The sequence below is a fragment of the Sander lucioperca genome, chromosome 14, assembly GCF_008315115.2.
Source record: "Sander lucioperca isolate FBNREF2018 chromosome 14, SLUC_FBN_1.2, whole genome shotgun sequence".
NCBI classification, from domain to species: Eukaryota; Metazoa; Chordata; class Actinopteri; order Perciformes; family Percidae; genus Sander; species Sander lucioperca.
The window spans coordinates 10,507,007-10,526,991 of NC_050186.1; the positions used below are offsets into that span (position 1 = coordinate 10,507,007).

Sequence of the window (19,985 nt, forward strand, 5' to 3'; positions counted from 1 at the left end):
TCTCTCTCTCTCTCTTTCTCCCCGGCACTGGGCGTCGTATTATCAGGGGAGGTATACGGACATGTGCGCCCCTCCCTCCTCTTCCTTATGTCTGGATAATAGCGGGTGTGAAGTGGATTTGAACTTGCAGCCGGTGCTGAGAGGTGGAAGAGGTCCGAGCAGCACACATCTGTTAGAGAGGAGCTGCTGAAACAAGCCTGTCACACTCTGTTTGCTTTGGGAATTTCTTTTGGGAAAGTTTGAAGTGATAAAACTAACAAGAGCAACTGGATCTCTGGACTCTTGTTTTCTTAGGATTAAAGGTAAGATGTTTCATTTTTTTTACCCATTTCTTGCTGATGTTCCTACACAGAAAGTTCCTAAAACATGTCTAAATCTTTTTTAAGATCATTTTCAGAGATGTACACCAGCTATTTGGTTATTTTAGAGCTTTAAATCTGCAGGTGATGCTGTGATCTGCAGGGTTTGTTTTTTTTACCACCGGAGGAGCAGATCTTTTGGGTGGGCAGGAATGTTCCCACACTGATAAAACTCAAAGATAAGAAACCCATTGATTAAAGTAGCACTTGGGACCAATTAGGTCCATTTACATCCACAGTGACAGACAGTTTAACCACTTGATCTCTTGATAAGCTTTATCACCACAGCTGTGCTCACACATCTCTCTCTAAATCCTTTTGTTTTTAACTTTTTGCCTAATTGGCATCTTAAAACAGTGGAAATAAACTTTCATTCTTAATGCATGAAGCGGTCACTGTTGGGACAACCAAAAGTAGAAAGTAGACTCCAGTTTCCAGCAGGACAATGTTCAGGAAGATGAAGATACACACACACACACACACACACACACACACACACACACACACACACATACAGCTACAAAACAGATCAAGTTAATACTACTAATAATGAGTAGGTCATTTCAAAAGAATGAACAAAAATACTTAAAATACAAAACACAAAAGTAGTTCACTATAAGGAAGTCCTACCCATTTTGAAATGTCCATACCTTTACATCTTTACTTACAAAAAGCCCTCAGTGTTTTCAATCTATCTTTTCTTTAATATGCAACCATACAACCCTATAACAGAAAATATCATCAAAATCAAAAAATAATTGCAGATCAAGTTATTATTCCATATTTCCTTAAATGTCCTTAAATATAGCTGTTAGTAAGATGGGGAAGGGGCAAGGGTGTAACTTTGGTATTGTAGGGGGGGGGTCTTGGGGTCCTCTGCCAGAAAAATGTTTTCGATTTGAATCCTATTTCTGCATTTCTACATAAATGTAGGGACTAGGGGGATACCAAATCCAGGAAATAATGAAGTTTATCATAATAATAAATTATGCTGGAAACCATAGGTGTAATTTACAGGGGGGGGGGTTACATTTTCCATAATGTATTCCCATTCTTGCACTCTTCATTTCATAATCTCTCAACACAAACCTGTCCCCATTGTAAATTACGCCCCAAGGTAATGGGTAATAAGTTATAAAAATGTACAGACAGAAGATTTGCCGATCAATCGATCAAGTTACTATTCCATAATTTCCTTAATTATAGTTTTTTTTTTTTATTGTAAACTGTTTTCAGAGGGTACAAACACTGTCAGAGTGCAGATAAACTTACCCAAATATGATGGGGAAGGGGTAATGACTTATAAGATGTACATACAGAGGGTAAATATGTCTGCATGCAGTGGTGGGAGAAGTACTACGATCCCAAACTGTAACAATCAGTCAATTTTTATTTTTATATTTTTTTTATCTTTATTTATCCAGGTAAGTCGATTGAGAATAATTTCTCATTTGCAACGATGACCTGATCACATTCCCCCAGTTCCACATTCATACCTGGAAGCTGCCCAGTACAACCACAGTCTGGTCTGCTGCCACTGAACAGCTCCACTGGAGCCGTTGGAGGTTAAGGGCCTTGCTCAAGGGCACCTCAGTGGTGGTAATGACGCTGCTCTTTCCCTTTCCCCACCCAGATTTTTATCCTGCTGGTCCCAAACTCGGTTCCTTAACCCCTAGGCCACCACTGCCCCCATTTCTTTATTATATAAATCATTCTTCAATCCAGTTTTTTAATCCAGCTTTTTCTAATTTTTATTTAACCTTTTTTTTTATAAAGGTACTCTCATTGAGAAACAGGGTCTCATTCTCAAGAGAGACTTGTTTGGGACAATACATCAACAATCAGTTACAGACAGACAGATTTATTCAGAAGATTTGCTGATTTTCTTTATGATTTTTTAGCCAATTGAATATTTTTGGGTTTTGGATAGTTGGTCGCACAAAATAAGATGTTTGTAGACATGAATGTCACTTTGGACTTCAGTAAGGAGTCATTTTATTTCATATATTTCCATATTTTTATAAACAATGAATCAATGATAATGAAAATAATCTTTAATCCTCTAATCTTTAAGTAGAAACAAAAAAGTCCAAATGAACACAGCCACAAATGAAGTCCCGAAGTAACTAGCAAACAAAAAGTACTTCTCCACCGCTGATATTTGTATATTTGTATTATTGACTCTGCCATCTTTTTATTCCTCCAGATTTTTGTTGAGATGATTCCACACGTCCTCACACACCTGCTCTGCTTCGTGTGTCTGAGCGCTGCTCGTCCTCAACCAGGTGAGTCCAGTCAACACTATCTATCTATCCATCTATCCATCTATTTATCTCTATCTCTCTATCTCTCTCTCTCTGACGTAGGTGTTATATGAGACAGATTGCACAAAGTGGAAAGTGATTGTTACTCCAACACAAGAAAAGTCAGCTCTGAGCACATTTCTGTAATCCCTGGTCACACAGGAATGTCCTTCCCCAAAAAACACCCACATAGGTTGTTTGTTCCAGCATCATTCTGACCTATATTTAGGTTTCTAGTGGCATTGCCCTCTAGTGGCCGTAGTAGTTCTGACGGGAGCAAAACAGGAAGTAAGGTGAGGAAGTATAAGAGTGCCAAATGTCCTGGTTAGGAGGAAGGTTGGGGTGGGGGGGTGGATGGGTCAAACAAACACAGGACTTTCACCCAGGAGGGCGGGGTTCATGTCCCGTTTGAAAAGAAAGGAAACGGAGCTATGTCACGTTCTGGGTCACGTGGTAACCTTCAGGAAGTGAAGTCACGTCTGATTTGAACCCAAACGACCATCTTTTTATCAACTTAACTCAGTAGTTTTGGTGTCTAAACCTAACCAAACTGGGACCGTTTCACAACGTTAACGACGTGTTTAAAACTGCGACCGTTACCTTCTCTGGTTTAGATATGAGGACGCATTTCCTGCCACCGCTAGGGGGCGCTAACTTATTACCCACTCCTGTGGGTCATATTAGAGGGTAGGAACATATCGTTGTATGGTTTGGAGGACTTGTTAGAGAGTTACACACACACACACACACACACACACACACACACACACACACACACACACACACACACACACAGGGAGAACTTCGGTGTGTTGGAGCCAGAGTTTGATTGCTGCTGACTTTACTGCCAGTTGTAAAAAAAAAAAAAGCTGCAGCTCCACCACTCCTCCAAGGCCAGAGATGAATATTTTTTTCTTTCTGCGTCATGCATTACATCATGTGTTCATGTGAGTCACACCATTTGGGGAAACTGCACATTTCCTCCAGATAGAAGACACGCTGGGTTTAAAAGATTCTGCAATGCATGGGTTTGTCTGATATTGTACGAAATCTTATGCACAGCAATTCGTATGATATCCTACAATATTACGGCAACCTCCGGCCAGTCACAGTGTTTAACAGAGTTATTTTTAGCGGTATTTACAGTTGAGTTTAGCAGACAAAAGGTGAGAGTCGTGACGACACAAGTAAGAAAAAGATTGTGGTCTGGGTGATAGTCTTGTGTTTTCTCCTTAACTTCTTCAGGATATGAACACCTGTTTCCTGGGTGAAAGTCTTGTGTTTTCTCCTTAACTTCTTCAGGACATGATCACCTGTTTCCTGGTGAAAGTCTTGTGTTTTCTCCTTAACTTCTTCAGGACATGAACACCTGTTTCCTGGGTGAAAGTCTTGTGTTTTCTCCTTAACTTCTTCAGGACATGAACACCTGTTTCCTGGTGAAAGTCTTGTGTTTTCTCCTTAACTTCTTCAGGACATGAACACCTGTTTCCTGGGTGAAAGTCTTGTGTTTTCTCCTTAACTTCTTCAGGACATGAACACCTGTTTCCTGGGTGAAAGTCTTGTGTTTTCTCCTTAACTTCTTCAGGACATGAACACCTGATTCCTGGGCGAAAGTCTTGTGTGTTTTCTCCTTAACTTCTTCAGGACATGATTACCTGTTTCCTGGTGAAAGTCTTGTGTTTTCTCTTTAACTTCTTCAGGACATGAACACCTGTTTCCTGGGTGAAAGTCTTGTGTTTTCTCCTTAACTTCTTCAGGACATGAACACCTGTTTCCTGGTGAAAGTCTTGTGTTTTCTCCTTAACTTCTTCAGGACATGAACACCTGTTTCCTGGGTGAAAGTCTTGTGTTTTCTCCTTAACTTCTTCAGGACATGAACACCTGATTCCTGGGCGAAAGTCTTGTGTGTTTTCTCCTTAACTTCTTCCGGGACATGAACTCCGCTCCCTGGATTGAAAGCCCTGTGTTTAAGGACCCAAACATCCACCCCAAGACCAAACAACTAATTGATTAATAGAGACAATAATCCACAGATTAATTAACAACGGATATAATCATTAGTTGCAGCCATAAACCACAATTCTTCCTGCTAGCTTCTTACTTCCTGATATGCAGCTTTTAATTTAGCAAGTCTTAGTTTGTTTCTCTAAGTGTGCATTGTGTGAAAAATTTGAGAAAAGCAATCACCTGAAACTGCTGCTTCATGTGTGACACACACTCATGCAGGTTCCTGTTTTCCAGCACCGCCACACTCGATGACGATGCAGAAGAACCCCCCTGCTGCGACCGGCTCTCTGGCCGGCCGGGTGGTGCTGCCTTGTCACTTCTCCATCACGCCGCTTTCCCCCAGCAGTTCGACAAACACTCCGTCATACACCGCACGACCCCCAACTCCTCACGCCTCCCCGAGTCCCACGGAGGAGCTGAGGATCAAGTGGTCGAAGCTGGAGGAAACGGAGGAGAAGGTGGTACTGGTGGCGCAGGGGGGCGTGGTAAAGGTGGGGCAGGACTACAGGAAGAGGGTGACGGTGCCCAGCCAGCCGCTGTTGCTAGGCGACGCCTCCCTGGTGATGGAGCGGCTCCGGGCGAGCGACGCGGGGCTTTACCGCTGTGAGGTGATGCACGGGATGGAGGACTCCCAGGACACCGTCAGACTCAACGTCACTGGTGAGTAAAACAAACACACGCTGCCAACTCTACGCTTGCATTGGTCGAATTAACAGTCAATATGAAGAGTCAAACATGTTCAGTGACTAAATCGAGATGTGTGACGTTGGCGGAGACTTGGCTACTGTTCTGAGCAGAAGGGAAGTTTCTTAAAAGCTGCAGGGATCAATATCTTTATATTAAAGGGTAGCTTTGGTTTTTTTTCAACCTGGAACTAATTTCCCCATTCCCATCTCCCATTGTTGTTGTGTCTAAGTGACTAAGTCACGTCAAAAAGCAACATAAAGGTTGAAAAAAGTGTCAAAAAGTTTGAAAGAAAGCTACCAAAATGTTGAAAACGAAACAAGCTGCAATGTAACGTAATGGGCAATTACCTTACCAGCTCTTACCAGTGTATCTCCGTGTGTACTTTGTCCACAGCAATCCCACCAATCAGTCCCAAATTGTCCCAGTAAGAGAGGAAACGCTGTAACTATATTCTTTGTAAATCTTTACAATCATTCCCCGAAAGAACCGAGCAGACCTGCCTTGTTGCACCATCCAAATGTTCTTTAAAACTTGAGTGAGGGGCGCCGGACATCACGCTTTATCCTGGAAATGTACTTCTGCTGATACAGACGACCAGTTGTGTTTTATAAAAAGAAATTATAGAAGTACAAAGTAGGGCAGTAGTATACAGTTAAGTTGCATATTAAGTGCTAGGGGTCCTTCTGTAAGTTATTTCGGGTTACAATGGTTTGGAGAAAGCTGCAAGCTGAACGAAAGGAGGCCAAGCAATGGCCCGTTCTAAACTGTAATATACCAACTTGTATATTAAATTGAATTAAATATAGTTTGTTCATCCAGTGTGTAAACCCCACAGCGCTGTGAGGAAGCCGACCCTCGCTCCCACACATTTCCACAGATTCCACATTAATACTGAACGGGACTCTTTGTTGAGCAGCCCCGCACAAAGACGCTCCCTCTGAGCGACACACAACGGCTCAGTTCATCTATTCACATCTTCCTGCAGCTCTGCCAGGATAATAATAATCCTCCCGCCCAGCTGGAAATAAAGGAGCTAATGACACAAGACAACAGCTACGTATAGTCTGAGGATGACAGCTGAAATAGCTGTTTCTCTATACTGTCACGTAACGATCGCTGGAGTTATCCGGTTTCGGTCCGGAGTGAATCGTTAGTGTCATAATGTCAGCAGACAGTCTCTGTCTCATCAGGTGGAACAGGTTGATGAAATGGACACTTACCTTCCGTCTCCATCAAGTCACAGCAGCCAAAATGAAGCTAGCTTCCACTTTGATACAACTTTAACAGCACCATAGGTCCTCTGTTGTAACCATGAACTGTAAACGAACAACTTTTCCTGGTTTTAAAGGCTGCATTACAGTAAAGTGATGTAATTTTCTGAACTTACCAAACTTACTAGCTGTTCTATTATTTGCCTTTACACTCTTAATCATTGTATCCACATTATTGGTGATTATTTATCAAAACTCTTGTGGTAATATTTTGTGAAAGCACCAATAGTCAACCCAACAATATCACCGCAATATTGGCATTGATGTATTTGGTCAAAGATTTTGTGATATTTGATTTTCTCCATATCGCTCAGCTCTACGTCCCAGGTTCTTAAATTGCATCCCCGGTTCCTGCATCTTAAAGTCAGACTATGTAACTTTTGAATAAAGGAACAACACAATCTTCCCTTTTCAAATCATAACAAGAGTTATCTCAAGACACTTTACAAATAGAATAGGTCTAGACCACACTCTATAATTTACAAAGACCCAACAATTCCAGTAATTCCCCCCAAGAGCAAGCATTTAGTGCGACAGGGAGAAACCTCGGGTGGTGAGGAAAACTTCCTTTTAGGGAGAAACCTCGGACAGACCCAGGCTTTTGGTAGGCGGTGTCTGACAGTGCCGGTTGGGGGTGTGAACAGTGGCAATAATAGTCACAATAAAGATAATGGAACTATGACTAGAAATAGTAGTTGTAGTAGTTCATGGCGTAGGAGGACACTACAGGACGTAGCCGGGCATAGCAGGACGTAGCAGGGCACTGCAGGGCATTACAGGGTGTAGCTGGACATAGCAGGACATAGCAGGATGTAGCAGGACGTAGCAGGGCACTGCAGGACGTAGCAGGGCACTGCAGGGCGTTACAGGGTGTAGCATGGCGTAGCAGGACATAGCAGGACGTAGCAGAACGTAGAAGGGCACGGCAGGACGTAGCAGGGCACTGCAGGACGTAGCAGGGCACTGCAGGACGTAGCAGGATGTAGCAGGGCACTGCAGGACGTAGCAGGGCACTGCAGGACGTAGCAGGGCACTGCAGGGCGTTACAGGGTGTAGCATGGCGTAATAGGACATAGCAGGACGTAGAAGGGCACGGCAGGACGTAGCAGGGCACTGCAGGACGTAGTAGGGCACTGCAAGACGTAACAGGATGTAGCAGGGCACTGCAGGACGTAGCAGGATGTAGCAGGGCACTGCAGGACGTAGCAGGATGTAGCAGGGCACTGCAGGGCGTAGCAGGACGTAGCAGGGCACTGCAGGACGTAGCAGGACGTAGCAGGGCACTGCAGGACGTAGCAGGGCACTGCAGGACGTAGCAGGACGTAGCAGGGCACTGCAGGACGTAGCAGGATGTAGCAGGGCACTGCAGGACGTAGCAGGGCACTGCAGGACGTAGCAGGATGTAGCAGGGCACTGCAGGACGTAGCAGGGCACTGCAGGACGTAGCAGAACGTAGCAGGATGTAGCAGGGCACTGCAGGACGTAGCAGGACGTAGCAGGGCACTGCAGGACGTAGCAGGACGTAGCAGAACGTAGCAGGATGTAGCAGGGCACTGCAGGACGTAGCAGGGCACTGCAGGACGTAGCAGGGCACTGCAGGATGTAGCAGGGCACTGCAGGATGTAACAGGGCGTAGTAGAGCATAGCAGGGCATAAGTAAGTAAGTAAGTAGTCTTACTTGGTCTGGCATGACCAGCAAATGTTAGCAAACTTGAGGCAGTTTTCTAACTTTACAGCAATACTACAACTGTAGGAATCCCATCTTAGCACACGTGATCTTGTTATTGTGACAAAACAAAACAATGTACCAAAGGGAACATTGTCCCTCTTTAAATCAGTTCCCTTTGAATTTCTGGGTGCCTTTTGGATGAATTTAGTAACCATGGTGCAAACGCACTGCAACGACGAAGCCTTTTAGATCGGTTGTTGTCAACTATTAAATTAAATTAATCACCAACTATTTTGAAAATCTATTAATCGGCTTGAGTCATTTTCTATGGAAAAAAAAGTTAAACTTCTCTGATGTCAGCTTGTTAAATGTGAATATTGTTCTAGTCTCTTCTCTCCTCTGGGGCAGGAAACTGAATATCTTTGAGTTGTTGACAAAACAAGACATTTGAGGACGTCATCTTGGTCTTTTGGGAAACTCTGATCCACATTTTTCACAATTTTCTGACATTTTAGAGACCAAACAACTAATCCATTCATCCAGAAAATAATCCACACATTAATCGACAATGGAAATAATCGTGAGTTGCAGCCCTGCTCTGATTCACGCCTCTGAACAGCTGCCGAGGCTCATGGGTGTTGTAGTATTTACAGCCATCTGCCAGGACTAAACAAAGATGAAAATCATCAAAACCTGACATTAAGGATATCGTAAAAAAAAAACAAAATCAAGATAAACACTTTGGGTGCCAGCGACCGCTCACAACTCTTCACAACTCTTCACAACTTTTCACGCTCTTCACTAGGGCTGGGTATCGTTCAAAAATCTTCGATAGCGGTACAGATACCAAATCTTGACTTCGATCCTGGTTCCTAAACAATACTTTTTACAATACCAATTTTATAAAACAGAAAGAAATTACAACATTACACATTACGGCACAAATCTTTTATCGTAATTTATTTTTCAACTCCTACTTCGTGAGCCCCGTCTCTGCGTAACGTAGAGTTTTTCTTGCATGTCTCTATGACGTGTAACGTTAGACAGCCAATCGAAAACATTATTAGATGTTGGTAGAAACATGCTGTGTGCTGATTGGCTCACTGATGAGATCCGTACCCAGCCCTACCTTTCACAACTGTTCACATCTGTATCTGATAGTTTCTGCTCTCTCTCCAGGTGTCGTGTTTCACTACAGAGCCAACACCAGCCGCTACACTCTGGATTTTCCTGGCGCTGTGGAGGCGTGCAGAAACGCAGGAGCGTCCATCGCTACGCCCGAACAACTCAACGCTGCTTTTGAGGACGGCTTGGACCGCTGTGACGCAGGCTGGCTCGCCGACCAGTCAGTCAGGTGCGTGAAAAAAATTCAGACTTTAGACTTAGGCTTCATTGTCCCCAAGGGGAAATTCTTTGTCACAAACTGTACGTTATGGACACAGCACACTTACAGAAAAACTAAAAGTACAAACATAACAGAATGACATGCAGGGGAATACTACAGACAAGTACAGACAAATGTACATTTAAACAATGGGTTTGCTTTGTCTGTATCTGCATTTGATGATACATCATACAATTTTATTTTCTTAAAACCAGTGGAAAAAAAGAAGAATATTTCAAATGAAAATATCCTCCTCTGAATCTTATTTCGTAGACCAATCCATCCACCCCGACCTCCGTCTTCTGCAGTCTTTGTACATTAACATCATGTCTTTGCTTTGTCTGTATCTGCATTTTAGTTCTTTAAGTTGGATTTTCTCAAAAAAAAATGAATGAAAAAAATATACAAAAGAAGTATTTTGCAAGAAGAATGTTGAATTATTCACATTGCATTGGCAGAAAATCATGTTTTTAAGACTCAAATGTTGACTTACGGATATTTTGGCAGTTAAATTCTGTGCGCTACCTTTATTTGTTTCCTCAGATACCCAATCACATTGCCCCGTCCTGGCTGTGAAGGTAATCTGATGAGCAGACCCGGAGTGAGAACGTACGGCGTCCGAGACCCCGCGGAGAAATACGACGTGTACTGCTACGTTGATAAAATACAAGGTAAACACACAAGTAGAAGCGAAAACAATTCAGCAATGGTTCCACATCAACATACTTAGTTTACTTACTTACTTGTATTTGCTTTAATGGTCTTTGTGTGTCTTTTCTGTCTGAAGGCGATGTCTTCTACCCCCCCTCCATCAGAGATAAGCTCACCCTGCAGCAGGCCCGAGACGAGTGCGTGAAGCATGACGCCGTGTTGGCGTCGCCCGGTCAGCTGTACGCAGCCTGGAGGTCCGGGCTGGACCGCTGCGACTACGGCTGGCTGTCGGACGGCAGCGTGCGCTACCCGGTCACCGTCCCCAGGCCTCAGTGCGGAGGAAACCAGCTCGGGGTTCGCACGCTCTACAAGTATGACAACCAAACCGGCTACCCCAACCCCAGCGACAGGCATGGAGTTTTCTGCTTCAAGGGTAAGACCCAAACACACACCGATACATACCCATAACTCCAGTGGCGGAATGTAACTAAGTACATCTACCCCATTACTGTACTTAAGTCCAAATGTTGAGGTACTTGTACTTTACTTGAGTGTTTTCTTTTCATGCCACTTTCTACTTCTACTCCGCTACATTTCAGAGAGAAATATTGTACTTTTTACTCCACTACATTCATCTGTTACAGCTTTAGTTACTAGTTACTTTACACATTAAGATTCCTGCACACAAAACACATGTAGTTTATAACATCTGATGTTTGATTCTAAAGTAAACTAGCCAACAATATAACGGCTACAAGTCCAGCTGAGATGATGAGACCATTAAACACACAACAGGTTGGATCCTTTAAGGCTCTGACACACCAAAATGGCAGTCGGACTGATCATTCGGCTCCCGTCTCCCCGAGTCGGTCCAAGAAGTGCCTCGGAACACACTGAAGCGACGCCGACTTGAGCGTACGTTCTGCGCGTGCGCGAGACGTAATACGTCTCCATAACAGCAGGTGGCGCTAGTCTATACTGTCGGCCAAAAAATGAAAACCGGAAATGATGGAACATCTCTCTAGACCTCGTAAACACAGAGCACGCTGTCGTCAGTCATTGTTTTCATCAGAGAGTGTTGATAGTAGTCAAGAAGGATCGTTGTTGTCATTACTCGCTGAACGGAAGAAAATATGATGGCTAGTAATAAGAAGATACTGGCGTTGTCAGCTCTGGTTTTCTCGTGCACTGATTCGCTAGTCAAGGGCTAGCACTCCACCAATCAGATTGGTCATTGAGTCCGACTGCACACCGGCCGATTCAACAAGTCAAATCAGCCAAAATGAAGGCCGACGGCTCCTCCGACTGACGACGGCACGGAACACACCGAACAGACTCGAGTCACCGACCTCGCCAGACTGTCCAACGGCCGATAATTGGGTCGGTGTGGCCTTTACACTTTCTAAAATGGGAGGATTATTCTTTACTTTTAATACTTCAACTATATTTTCCTGATGATACTTACAGACTTTTACTTAAGTAACATTTTCAATGCAGGACTTTTAACTTGTAGTGTAGCTTGAGTATTTTACAGTGTGGTATTGGTGCTTTTACTGCAGTAAAACATCATCATCATCATCATCATCATCATCAGGCGTATTTGTAATGTAGAAGGGGAGACATGGCTGCAAGATTTCATGCTCCTTCCCCCCATATATACGAGACGATACATGAGTCCATTTAACACAATCACTGACATTTAAATATATTTACAAAACAATATCCTTAATAAGCTCTTCCAGATATTAAAATAAAGAAAAAAATACTCTATTTAACGCCAAATAATCCATATAGAGTGTGAATTTTGTATACTTGCGTATCACGTAGACTACACCACTGAACCATACCAATCCCCAAGTGGGCGTGATTGTTGGGTTGCTTTTTTTTGGAGATTGTTGGAAAGGGGTTTCATACGCTGTCAGACAAACCAAACAAGAATCGCTTAAAATCCGATCCAACTGTAACAAATGTGGCAATCATAACAGACTCCTCTTGGCACATTTTTGACTCTGTTCATTAGTGAAAAAAATGGAAAAATGTCGAGATAATTCACCACTGAAAGCTGCTTAATGCACAGATTACTGTATGTATTACATACTGGGACTTTCCCCTGGCCCTCAGAGTGTAGTTGAATCATTGGAAGAAGCCTGAATTGAAATATAACTGGTATGTACAGATTGAGTGGTTTCCTCCCAGCGTCTCTCAACATCGGCACAGATTTAGTTCAATGCTCCACCTTTCTGTAAGTCCCAGGCTGATGAAGCAAGGGCAAAATTTACAGGGAGACATACAGGGGACAGGAACGTTTAAATAAATGAATAAAAACAGCTGTGTGTGTGCGTGCGTGCGTGTGTGTGTGTGTGTGTGTGTGTGTGTGTGTGTGTGTGTGTGTGTGTGTGTGTGTGTGTGTGTGTGCTTGCATATGTCTGTGTGTCTGTGGGCTTGTGTGTGCGTGCGTGTGTTTCTGTCTGTCTGTGTGTGTTCATGTCTGTGCCTATGTGTCTGAGTGCGTGTGCGTGTGCGCGTGTGTGTGTGTGTGTGTGTGTGTGTGTGTGTGTGTGTGTGTGTGTGTGCGTGTGTGCGCGCGCGCGCGCGCGTGCGCGTGCGTGCATGCGTGCGTGCGCGTGTGTGTGTAATTCTGAAGGCATGGAAGTCAGAATGGTGTTTGTATCTTTAACAGTTGTCACAAATGACTGATAGACAGAATAAATGGAGAGTATGGCAATGAGAATTCCTTAAAGCAAAAACCAATAGAAGTGATAGATATCAGTGCACTATTAGTCCAAAATTGAAACTAAATCCCAGCTATGAATGCACGATATGAGGAAAGTATGCACTAACGATATTGCTTGCGTTAATTAAACAGATTGTAAAGTGTTCTCAGTTCTGCTGTTTTCAGTATTCTGCTGAAAAAACAAACTGCGTGTCGGATTTAAAACTAATGAAAGGAAATCATTTCCAACATTGTTTTATTGAACAAATTGAACGTTGTATTGAATATAAAAGGCAGCACTAAACAAAAGAACGACATTATTACATTATGAAGTGCAGCTTACTGCTGATATTCTCTTTCAACGGACACAAAAATGTCTTTTGAGATATATCAGCCTTTCTGATGTGTTTATTGCACCAGTTGATATCACGATGACGGTTAAAAAAAACGATGCATTGTGCAGCCCTAATCCAAGCAATAGGTGAAAAATTAAGAATACATTTTTGTCTGTGGGGTTAGCAAATATATTGACAATTTAAGCACTTTTTGCTGTATAAAATATTAAGTTATCATCCATTTGATGGAGGGGACATCTCAGGAGAATTATGAAAAAACATTGTTGTCTTTTGTTTAAAAAGTAAAGCCCTTTTTGAAGATATGATATGAAGATACTACCCCCCCCTCTCCAAAATCTGAATGCTGCCCCTGTCAAGAAAAGTGCACTTCGCCATGTAAACGCTGAGGTGAGTTGCAGCACAAAGAAGCCACAATGTGCTGAGAGAGGGACGAGAGAGCAGCAACACACCCAAACAAGAGAAGACTAAACTCCCACTGCCCTGTTTATGGTAGGGCATGTTCTTTATGAGGGGAAAACCCAACTCAGGCACTCTAACACAGATACAGCAGAGAGGGGACAGGTCCCTAATGCTTCACAGCTGGACCCTGCTCAAACACAGACACAGACACAGACACACACACACACACACACACACACACACACACACACACACACACACACACACACACACACACAGAAACACACACAGACACACACACACACACACACACACACACACACACACACACACACACACACACACACAGACAGACAGACAGACAGACAGACAGACAGACACAGAAACACACACGCACACACACACACGGACACAGAAACACACACACACACACACACACACACACGGACATGGACACACACACACACACACACACACACACACACACACACACACACACACAGACAGACAGACAGACACAGAAACACAGACAGACAGACACAGATACACACATGGACATACACACACACAGACGGACACACACACACACACACACACACACGGACATGGACACACAAGACAGACACACATGCACACAGACACACGGACACACACACACAGATACACACACGGACAGACACAGAGACGCACACACACACACACACACACACACACACATACAAACAGACACACATACATACATACACACACAGACAGAGGTAGGAGAGAGGGGGAGTGCAGATCTCCCATTAGTAACATCATCATTAATCCACTCAAAACACAAACCTGTAAAAATCAGCGTTGGAAGAAGTATTCAGATCCTTTACTTCAGTAAAAGTACTAATACCACACTGTAAAAAAAACTGTTTTAAGTAAAAGTCCTGCATTGATAATGTAACTTAAGTAAAAATGTGTAAGTATCATCAGGATAATGTAGTTAAAGTATTAAACCATTGTAGAAAGAGTAAAGGATCCAACCTGTTGTGTGTTTAATGGTCTAATCATCTCAGCTGGACTTGTAGCCGTTATATTGTTGGCTAGTTTACTTTAGAATAAAACATCAGATTTTATAAACTACATGTGTGCAGTATGCAGAAATCTTAATTAAAACTAAATATATAAAAACTAAACCTTTCTGAAGAAATGAAACTAAATTAAAACATAGCAAACACTCTGAAAACTAACTCAAACGAAAATGAAATTAAAAAGTCAAATAAAAAAATTCAAAGCTATTATAACCTTGGCAGGTATGCAGGAAAAGGAACCGATTACACACTTCAGCTACAGATGATATAATTGCAACCAGCCGCATGTTTGGCACGGCGTTACGGTACTTTCTGAACCTGCGGTGTCCTGCCAGGCGTTGAGTGAGGTGGCAGAGCTGCGGGAGCGAGTGCTAATGTACGGTGAAGTGACAGGATGAGGACAGACCCCAGCCCCCGCCAGATGACAGCAGCTCGCCAAACACATGACATCATATCTGGGCAGGGCCGAGCATGCACTCAGGGTCTCCTTAAACGCTGCGAAAGAGCAGAACAGACTGCAGCTAAAACCCCCGAGACTGCAGGCCAGTTAACACCTTTAGTATGTGCAGTTCACTGAAAGAAGTTCTGAGATTCTGTACTTTAGTAAAAGTATGAATACAACAATCTAAAGATACTCTGTTTCAAGTTAAAAGTACTCATTGTGCTGTAAAATGTCTCCTGTGACTGATTCCTGATTCTATGTGACATTAATAGATAGTTATTATCTCCACAGCGCTGCGGAGTAAGGTCTGGCTACACCACAGATGCATTCTGGGATGGGAGGAAAAAACGCTCTGGGTTGTTTGCATTTCTTTAGACCAATCACAATCATCTTGGGTGGCGCTAAGCTCCGGTCGCAGCGACGGTGGCTCTGCTAAATAGTCTCAGGAAGGAAATTGTTTCGGTGGAACATTTGCACCCCGCAAAATAAAACTCCACATCCAATATTAAATGAAGTTAACTGTTGACACCATACAGTAACGTGAGCTATTTAAATTAGCTGATACAAGGTTAACCCTCATTAGCTCTTACCAGTGTATCTCTGTGTGTACTTCATCCACAGCAATCCCACCAATCAGTCCCAAAACGTCCCAGTTAGAGAGGAAATTACCTAAACATATTCTTAATAAATCTTTACAATCATTCCCTGAAAGAACCAAGCAGGCCTGCCTTGTTGCACCATCCAAATATTATTCTAAACTTTGACATTTTCAGCGTGTAGCTCGCTAGCTCGGAGTTTGTTGTTGTTTCCGGAGCGAATGGAGTTTAGAACTGCAACACACAGAGAGAGGGAGGAGAGGGGAGTCAGGTTTGATCCTTGAAATGTACATCCATTGATCCAGACTATTAGATTTGTGTGTGTGTGTGTGTGTGTGTGTGTGTGTGTGTGTGTGTGTGTGTGTGTGTGTGTGTGTGTGTGTGTGTGTGTTTTTTAATACTGAAGCTTAACTAACTTAACTAGTAAAGATAAAAAAGCAGCAAAAAACATTTTTTTATTTTCACCAATGTATGTAAATATGCCACCATATGAACAGTGGTTATAACCTTCAAAACGAGCCACAACTTAACCGTTAATTTGCTTTTTTCTCTTGGCTGATTTTCTGAAAATTTAGTTAACAAAAAACTTTTGTAAGGGGTCACAAGACAAAAAAGGTTGGGAAACACTGTTTTAATCTTTAACAATCTCTAAATAAATACGCTGAAAAGTAGCTGTCAAAGAGCAAAAAGGACAATGTTTTCACCTGAGATGTAGTGAAGTAGAAGTATAACGTAACACAAAATGGCCATGGGCGTGCTGGTCTTACAGGGAGGTGTGTTCAGGTGCATTCTGGGCGTGCTGGTCTTACAGGCAGGTGTGTTCAGGTGCATTCTGGGCGTGCTGGTCTTACAGGGGGGTGTGTTCAGGTGCATTCTGGGCGTGCTGGTCTTACAGGGAGGTGTGTTCAGGTGCATTCTGGGTGTGCTGGTCTTACAGGGAGGTGTGTTCAGGTGCATTCTGGGCGTGCTGGTCTTACAGGGAGGTGTGTTCAGGTGCATTCTGGGAGTATTGCTATCTTGAGGCAGCGGGAAGTGATCGCGCCATTGACCAACAAAAACCTGGTCTAAAGTCAATAACGCAGCATTTCATTGTTATTTTAACAGAGCATTAGTAAAATGCTCCTAGACTCGTGCACAGCGCGCGCACACTATGCTTGTTACACACACAGGGACGCACAGCAGCACACACACATGCAGAAGATTACAAATAAAAATATTACGGTGCAAATCCTACATCATAATAGCTATGCTCCAAGGTCTAAACGCGCCTGGCTTTTAAAGGGAATGGGAGATGATCTCTGATTGGTTGATTGCATGTTACGCCCAAAACACACCTCTGATTAATGAAGACACTAAGTACAACCCTTTAGAACCATGCACCCGGCACACAGACCCTTTTTTCCGCCGTCGAACTATCAAAAGTGGATTTGGACACGCCCTAAACGCACCTGCGCCAGGCGCTTCACGCGCGTGCGCTGAGATCATTAAAAGAGGGCCCCATAAGTTAAGGTTAGTTTTCAAAAGAGATTTGAGGAATTTCAAAAAGCCAACATCAACATTTCAGCTTTAGCGTCAAATTATCTCTTTACACATCATTTCTGAACATTTTGATATGAAACACACGGGGATCAGTTATATGCAAATACCCTAAAAAGGTGAATTTAAAATGCCCTTATAGACCTCAGAGGGTTAAAAGGGAGAAAGGGAACCCCACCCGTCCCTACGTGCCCCTGACAGCCGGCACGGCGGGATGGAGGGGAGTCATTACGTAACGTTTATTAAAGCATTATGTCAGTGACGTTTAAAGCCGGCTGCTTACTCCCAAGACACCAACTATGTGAACTGAGCACTCAGACCTACACAAAGGAGAGCATTGTGTGTGTGTTTAGGACTCCTGTTTCCTGTCTCTTCTCATATGGTATGTGTTCCATTATAATGAGATATAAATCTTTTGTGAGCATCTCAGAAGAGGTCTTTCACAACAAAAGCCTTCTGGTCTGTTCAGAATTGTAAATAATGTGTGTTTGGAAACGAAAAATGGATTCAGTCTTTGGGAATAGAAAGTAGTTTATTGTGACTGTCCTCCCCCGAAAAAACGCCCCCACACGTTGTTTGTTCAAGCAGCAATTACGACCTATTTTTAGGTTTCTAGTGGTGGCGCCCTCTGGTGGCTGTAGTAGTTCTGACGGGAGCAAAGCAGGAAGTACGGTGAGGAAGTATAATGGCGTGTTCACACCAAGGCGTTTCACGCAAATTCGGCGGAGCGATTCCATACAAAGTCAGACGTGAATAGACGCAAAGTCGCGGCACGAAGACACTAAATACTGGACCAATTTCAAAGCAGGAAGTAAGGTGACAAAATTGGTGAATGGGTCAAACAATGACAGGACTTTCACCCGGGAGAACGGGGTTTGCATTTCCTTTGAATTTAAAAGCGCCACGTGCGTTAGTTAACCTTGGGGGAACCGGGAAGTGAAGTCAGATTTTTATCCAAACCACTATCTTCTTCTAAACTTAACTTAAGTACTTTTAAATAGTTTTGGTGCCTACACCTAACCAAACTCCCACCGTTTCACTGTGTTAACGACATGTTTAAAACAGCGACTGTTACCTCTTCTGGTTTAGATATGAGGTAGTCTTATTCCACGACATTTCATTTCCGGCATTGCTCCAGTGCTGCCGGAAATTCCGCCAGATGTCCCTCATTTCGGCCGGATGTCCGTCCCCTTCCTCTTCCTTTGTGTTGGCGTTCTAACCTCCGGTGGATTTGTGAGGACTATGGTTAACGGCTCCTCAGATCTCTGCAGGGTAAATCCAGACAGCTAGCTAGACTATCTGTCCAATCTGAGTTTTCTGTTGCACGACTAAAACTACTTTTGAACGTCCACATGTTCCACCAAAACAAGTTCCTTCCTGAGGCTATTTAGCAAAGGCACCGTGGCTCCGTCCGGAGCTTAGCGCCGCCCAAGGCGATTGTGATTGGTTTAAAGAAATGCCAATAAACCAGAGCACGTTTTTCTCCCATCCAGGAGTGCTGTGTGGACTAGACAGACCTTCCCTCGCAGCGCTGTGGAGGAAGGTCTGGCAACGCGAGACTAGATATGATGTTGGATTTTCTGCCACCACTAGGGGGCGCTAATTCATGAAACACTCCTGTGGAACAATGACCAATATCATCGTATTGGAGGACTTGTAAGACTTTTCGTGCCACATCCAGGCCTTCATTAGTTTTTGTTCTGACACCATTGGTACAGCAGTCTCCTGCCCTTAAACAGGTGACTTCATGTTTGAAGAATCAAAGCTGCTGCATTTCCTTTTAAAGCCATCTGTAAGCTAACGGCAGTCTGACATCTGCAGGGTCAGCATTTTTCAGATAGTAGTTTTCTTTTTTTAATGAGTCACGACGATGTTGAATCATTCTGTAAACATTTTGTCTCTGATAGAACTGATGTTGGCTCGACAGGATCCAGACTCAGACTGATGAGAAATTAAGTACACTTTATATCACTGTGGAACATTTTCCAAAGCATACCACACGTTTTGAAGCTGATTTTCTACCTTTTTAGGCAGCCATTATTATTTTTAACATGATTTATAAACATTACGTAATGTAGTTTTTGGCAAAAACCATTTGAGCTCTTTGGTGTGGCATTCACAGATATTTAAGAAAATATAAACTGACCACATGGAAAGAAACCTCAGCGACATATGTGTTGGATGAAGTGATGTTCGGCAGGTATAAAGGACGAAAATAACATGATTTGTTTCAACAGAGAAGAGGTGACGTCCATTAAAGTCATTAGAATTGAGCAATGTAATCTTTTATTTTGATTATATCCTAAATTGATATAAATATAAGAATATCCTGGACACTTTAATGACACTATAAAGCTAACATTACGATCAGTTCAAATCTTAACATACAGTATATTCTGAGAAGTCCTGAGTTTTCTGTGAGGGTTGGTCTAAATACTACAATTCCCATGAACAAATGAGCACATTTCTAAATTTAGAGGTAGGTTTGGGGGGTGGTGGATGGGTCATGATGGGAATGATTGTCTATGTGATGGTCTTTTATGTACTG

The 19,985-nt window shown here is 43.1% G+C and overlaps 1 protein-coding gene across 1 annotated transcript in view; it reads left to right on the forward strand.

Moving 5' to 3' along the window:
* Window positions 1–19,985, forward strand: part of LOC116041881 (versican core protein-like) — a 42,420-nt gene continuing 22,435 nt past the window's right edge. Inside the window, exons 1-6 of the mRNA XM_031287967.2 lie at window positions 1–302; window positions 2,566–2,644; window positions 4,904–5,329; window positions 9,476–9,650; window positions 10,224–10,351; window positions 10,468–10,764. Of these exons, the coding sequence (XP_031143827.1) occupies window positions 2,578–2,644; window positions 4,904–5,329; window positions 9,476–9,650; window positions 10,224–10,351; window positions 10,468–10,764 (1,093 nt within the window). The 5' untranslated portion in view covers window positions 1–302; window positions 2,566–2,577. The remainder of the gene's footprint in view (window positions 303–2,565; window positions 2,645–4,903; window positions 5,330–9,475; window positions 9,651–10,223; window positions 10,352–10,467; window positions 10,765–19,985) is intronic.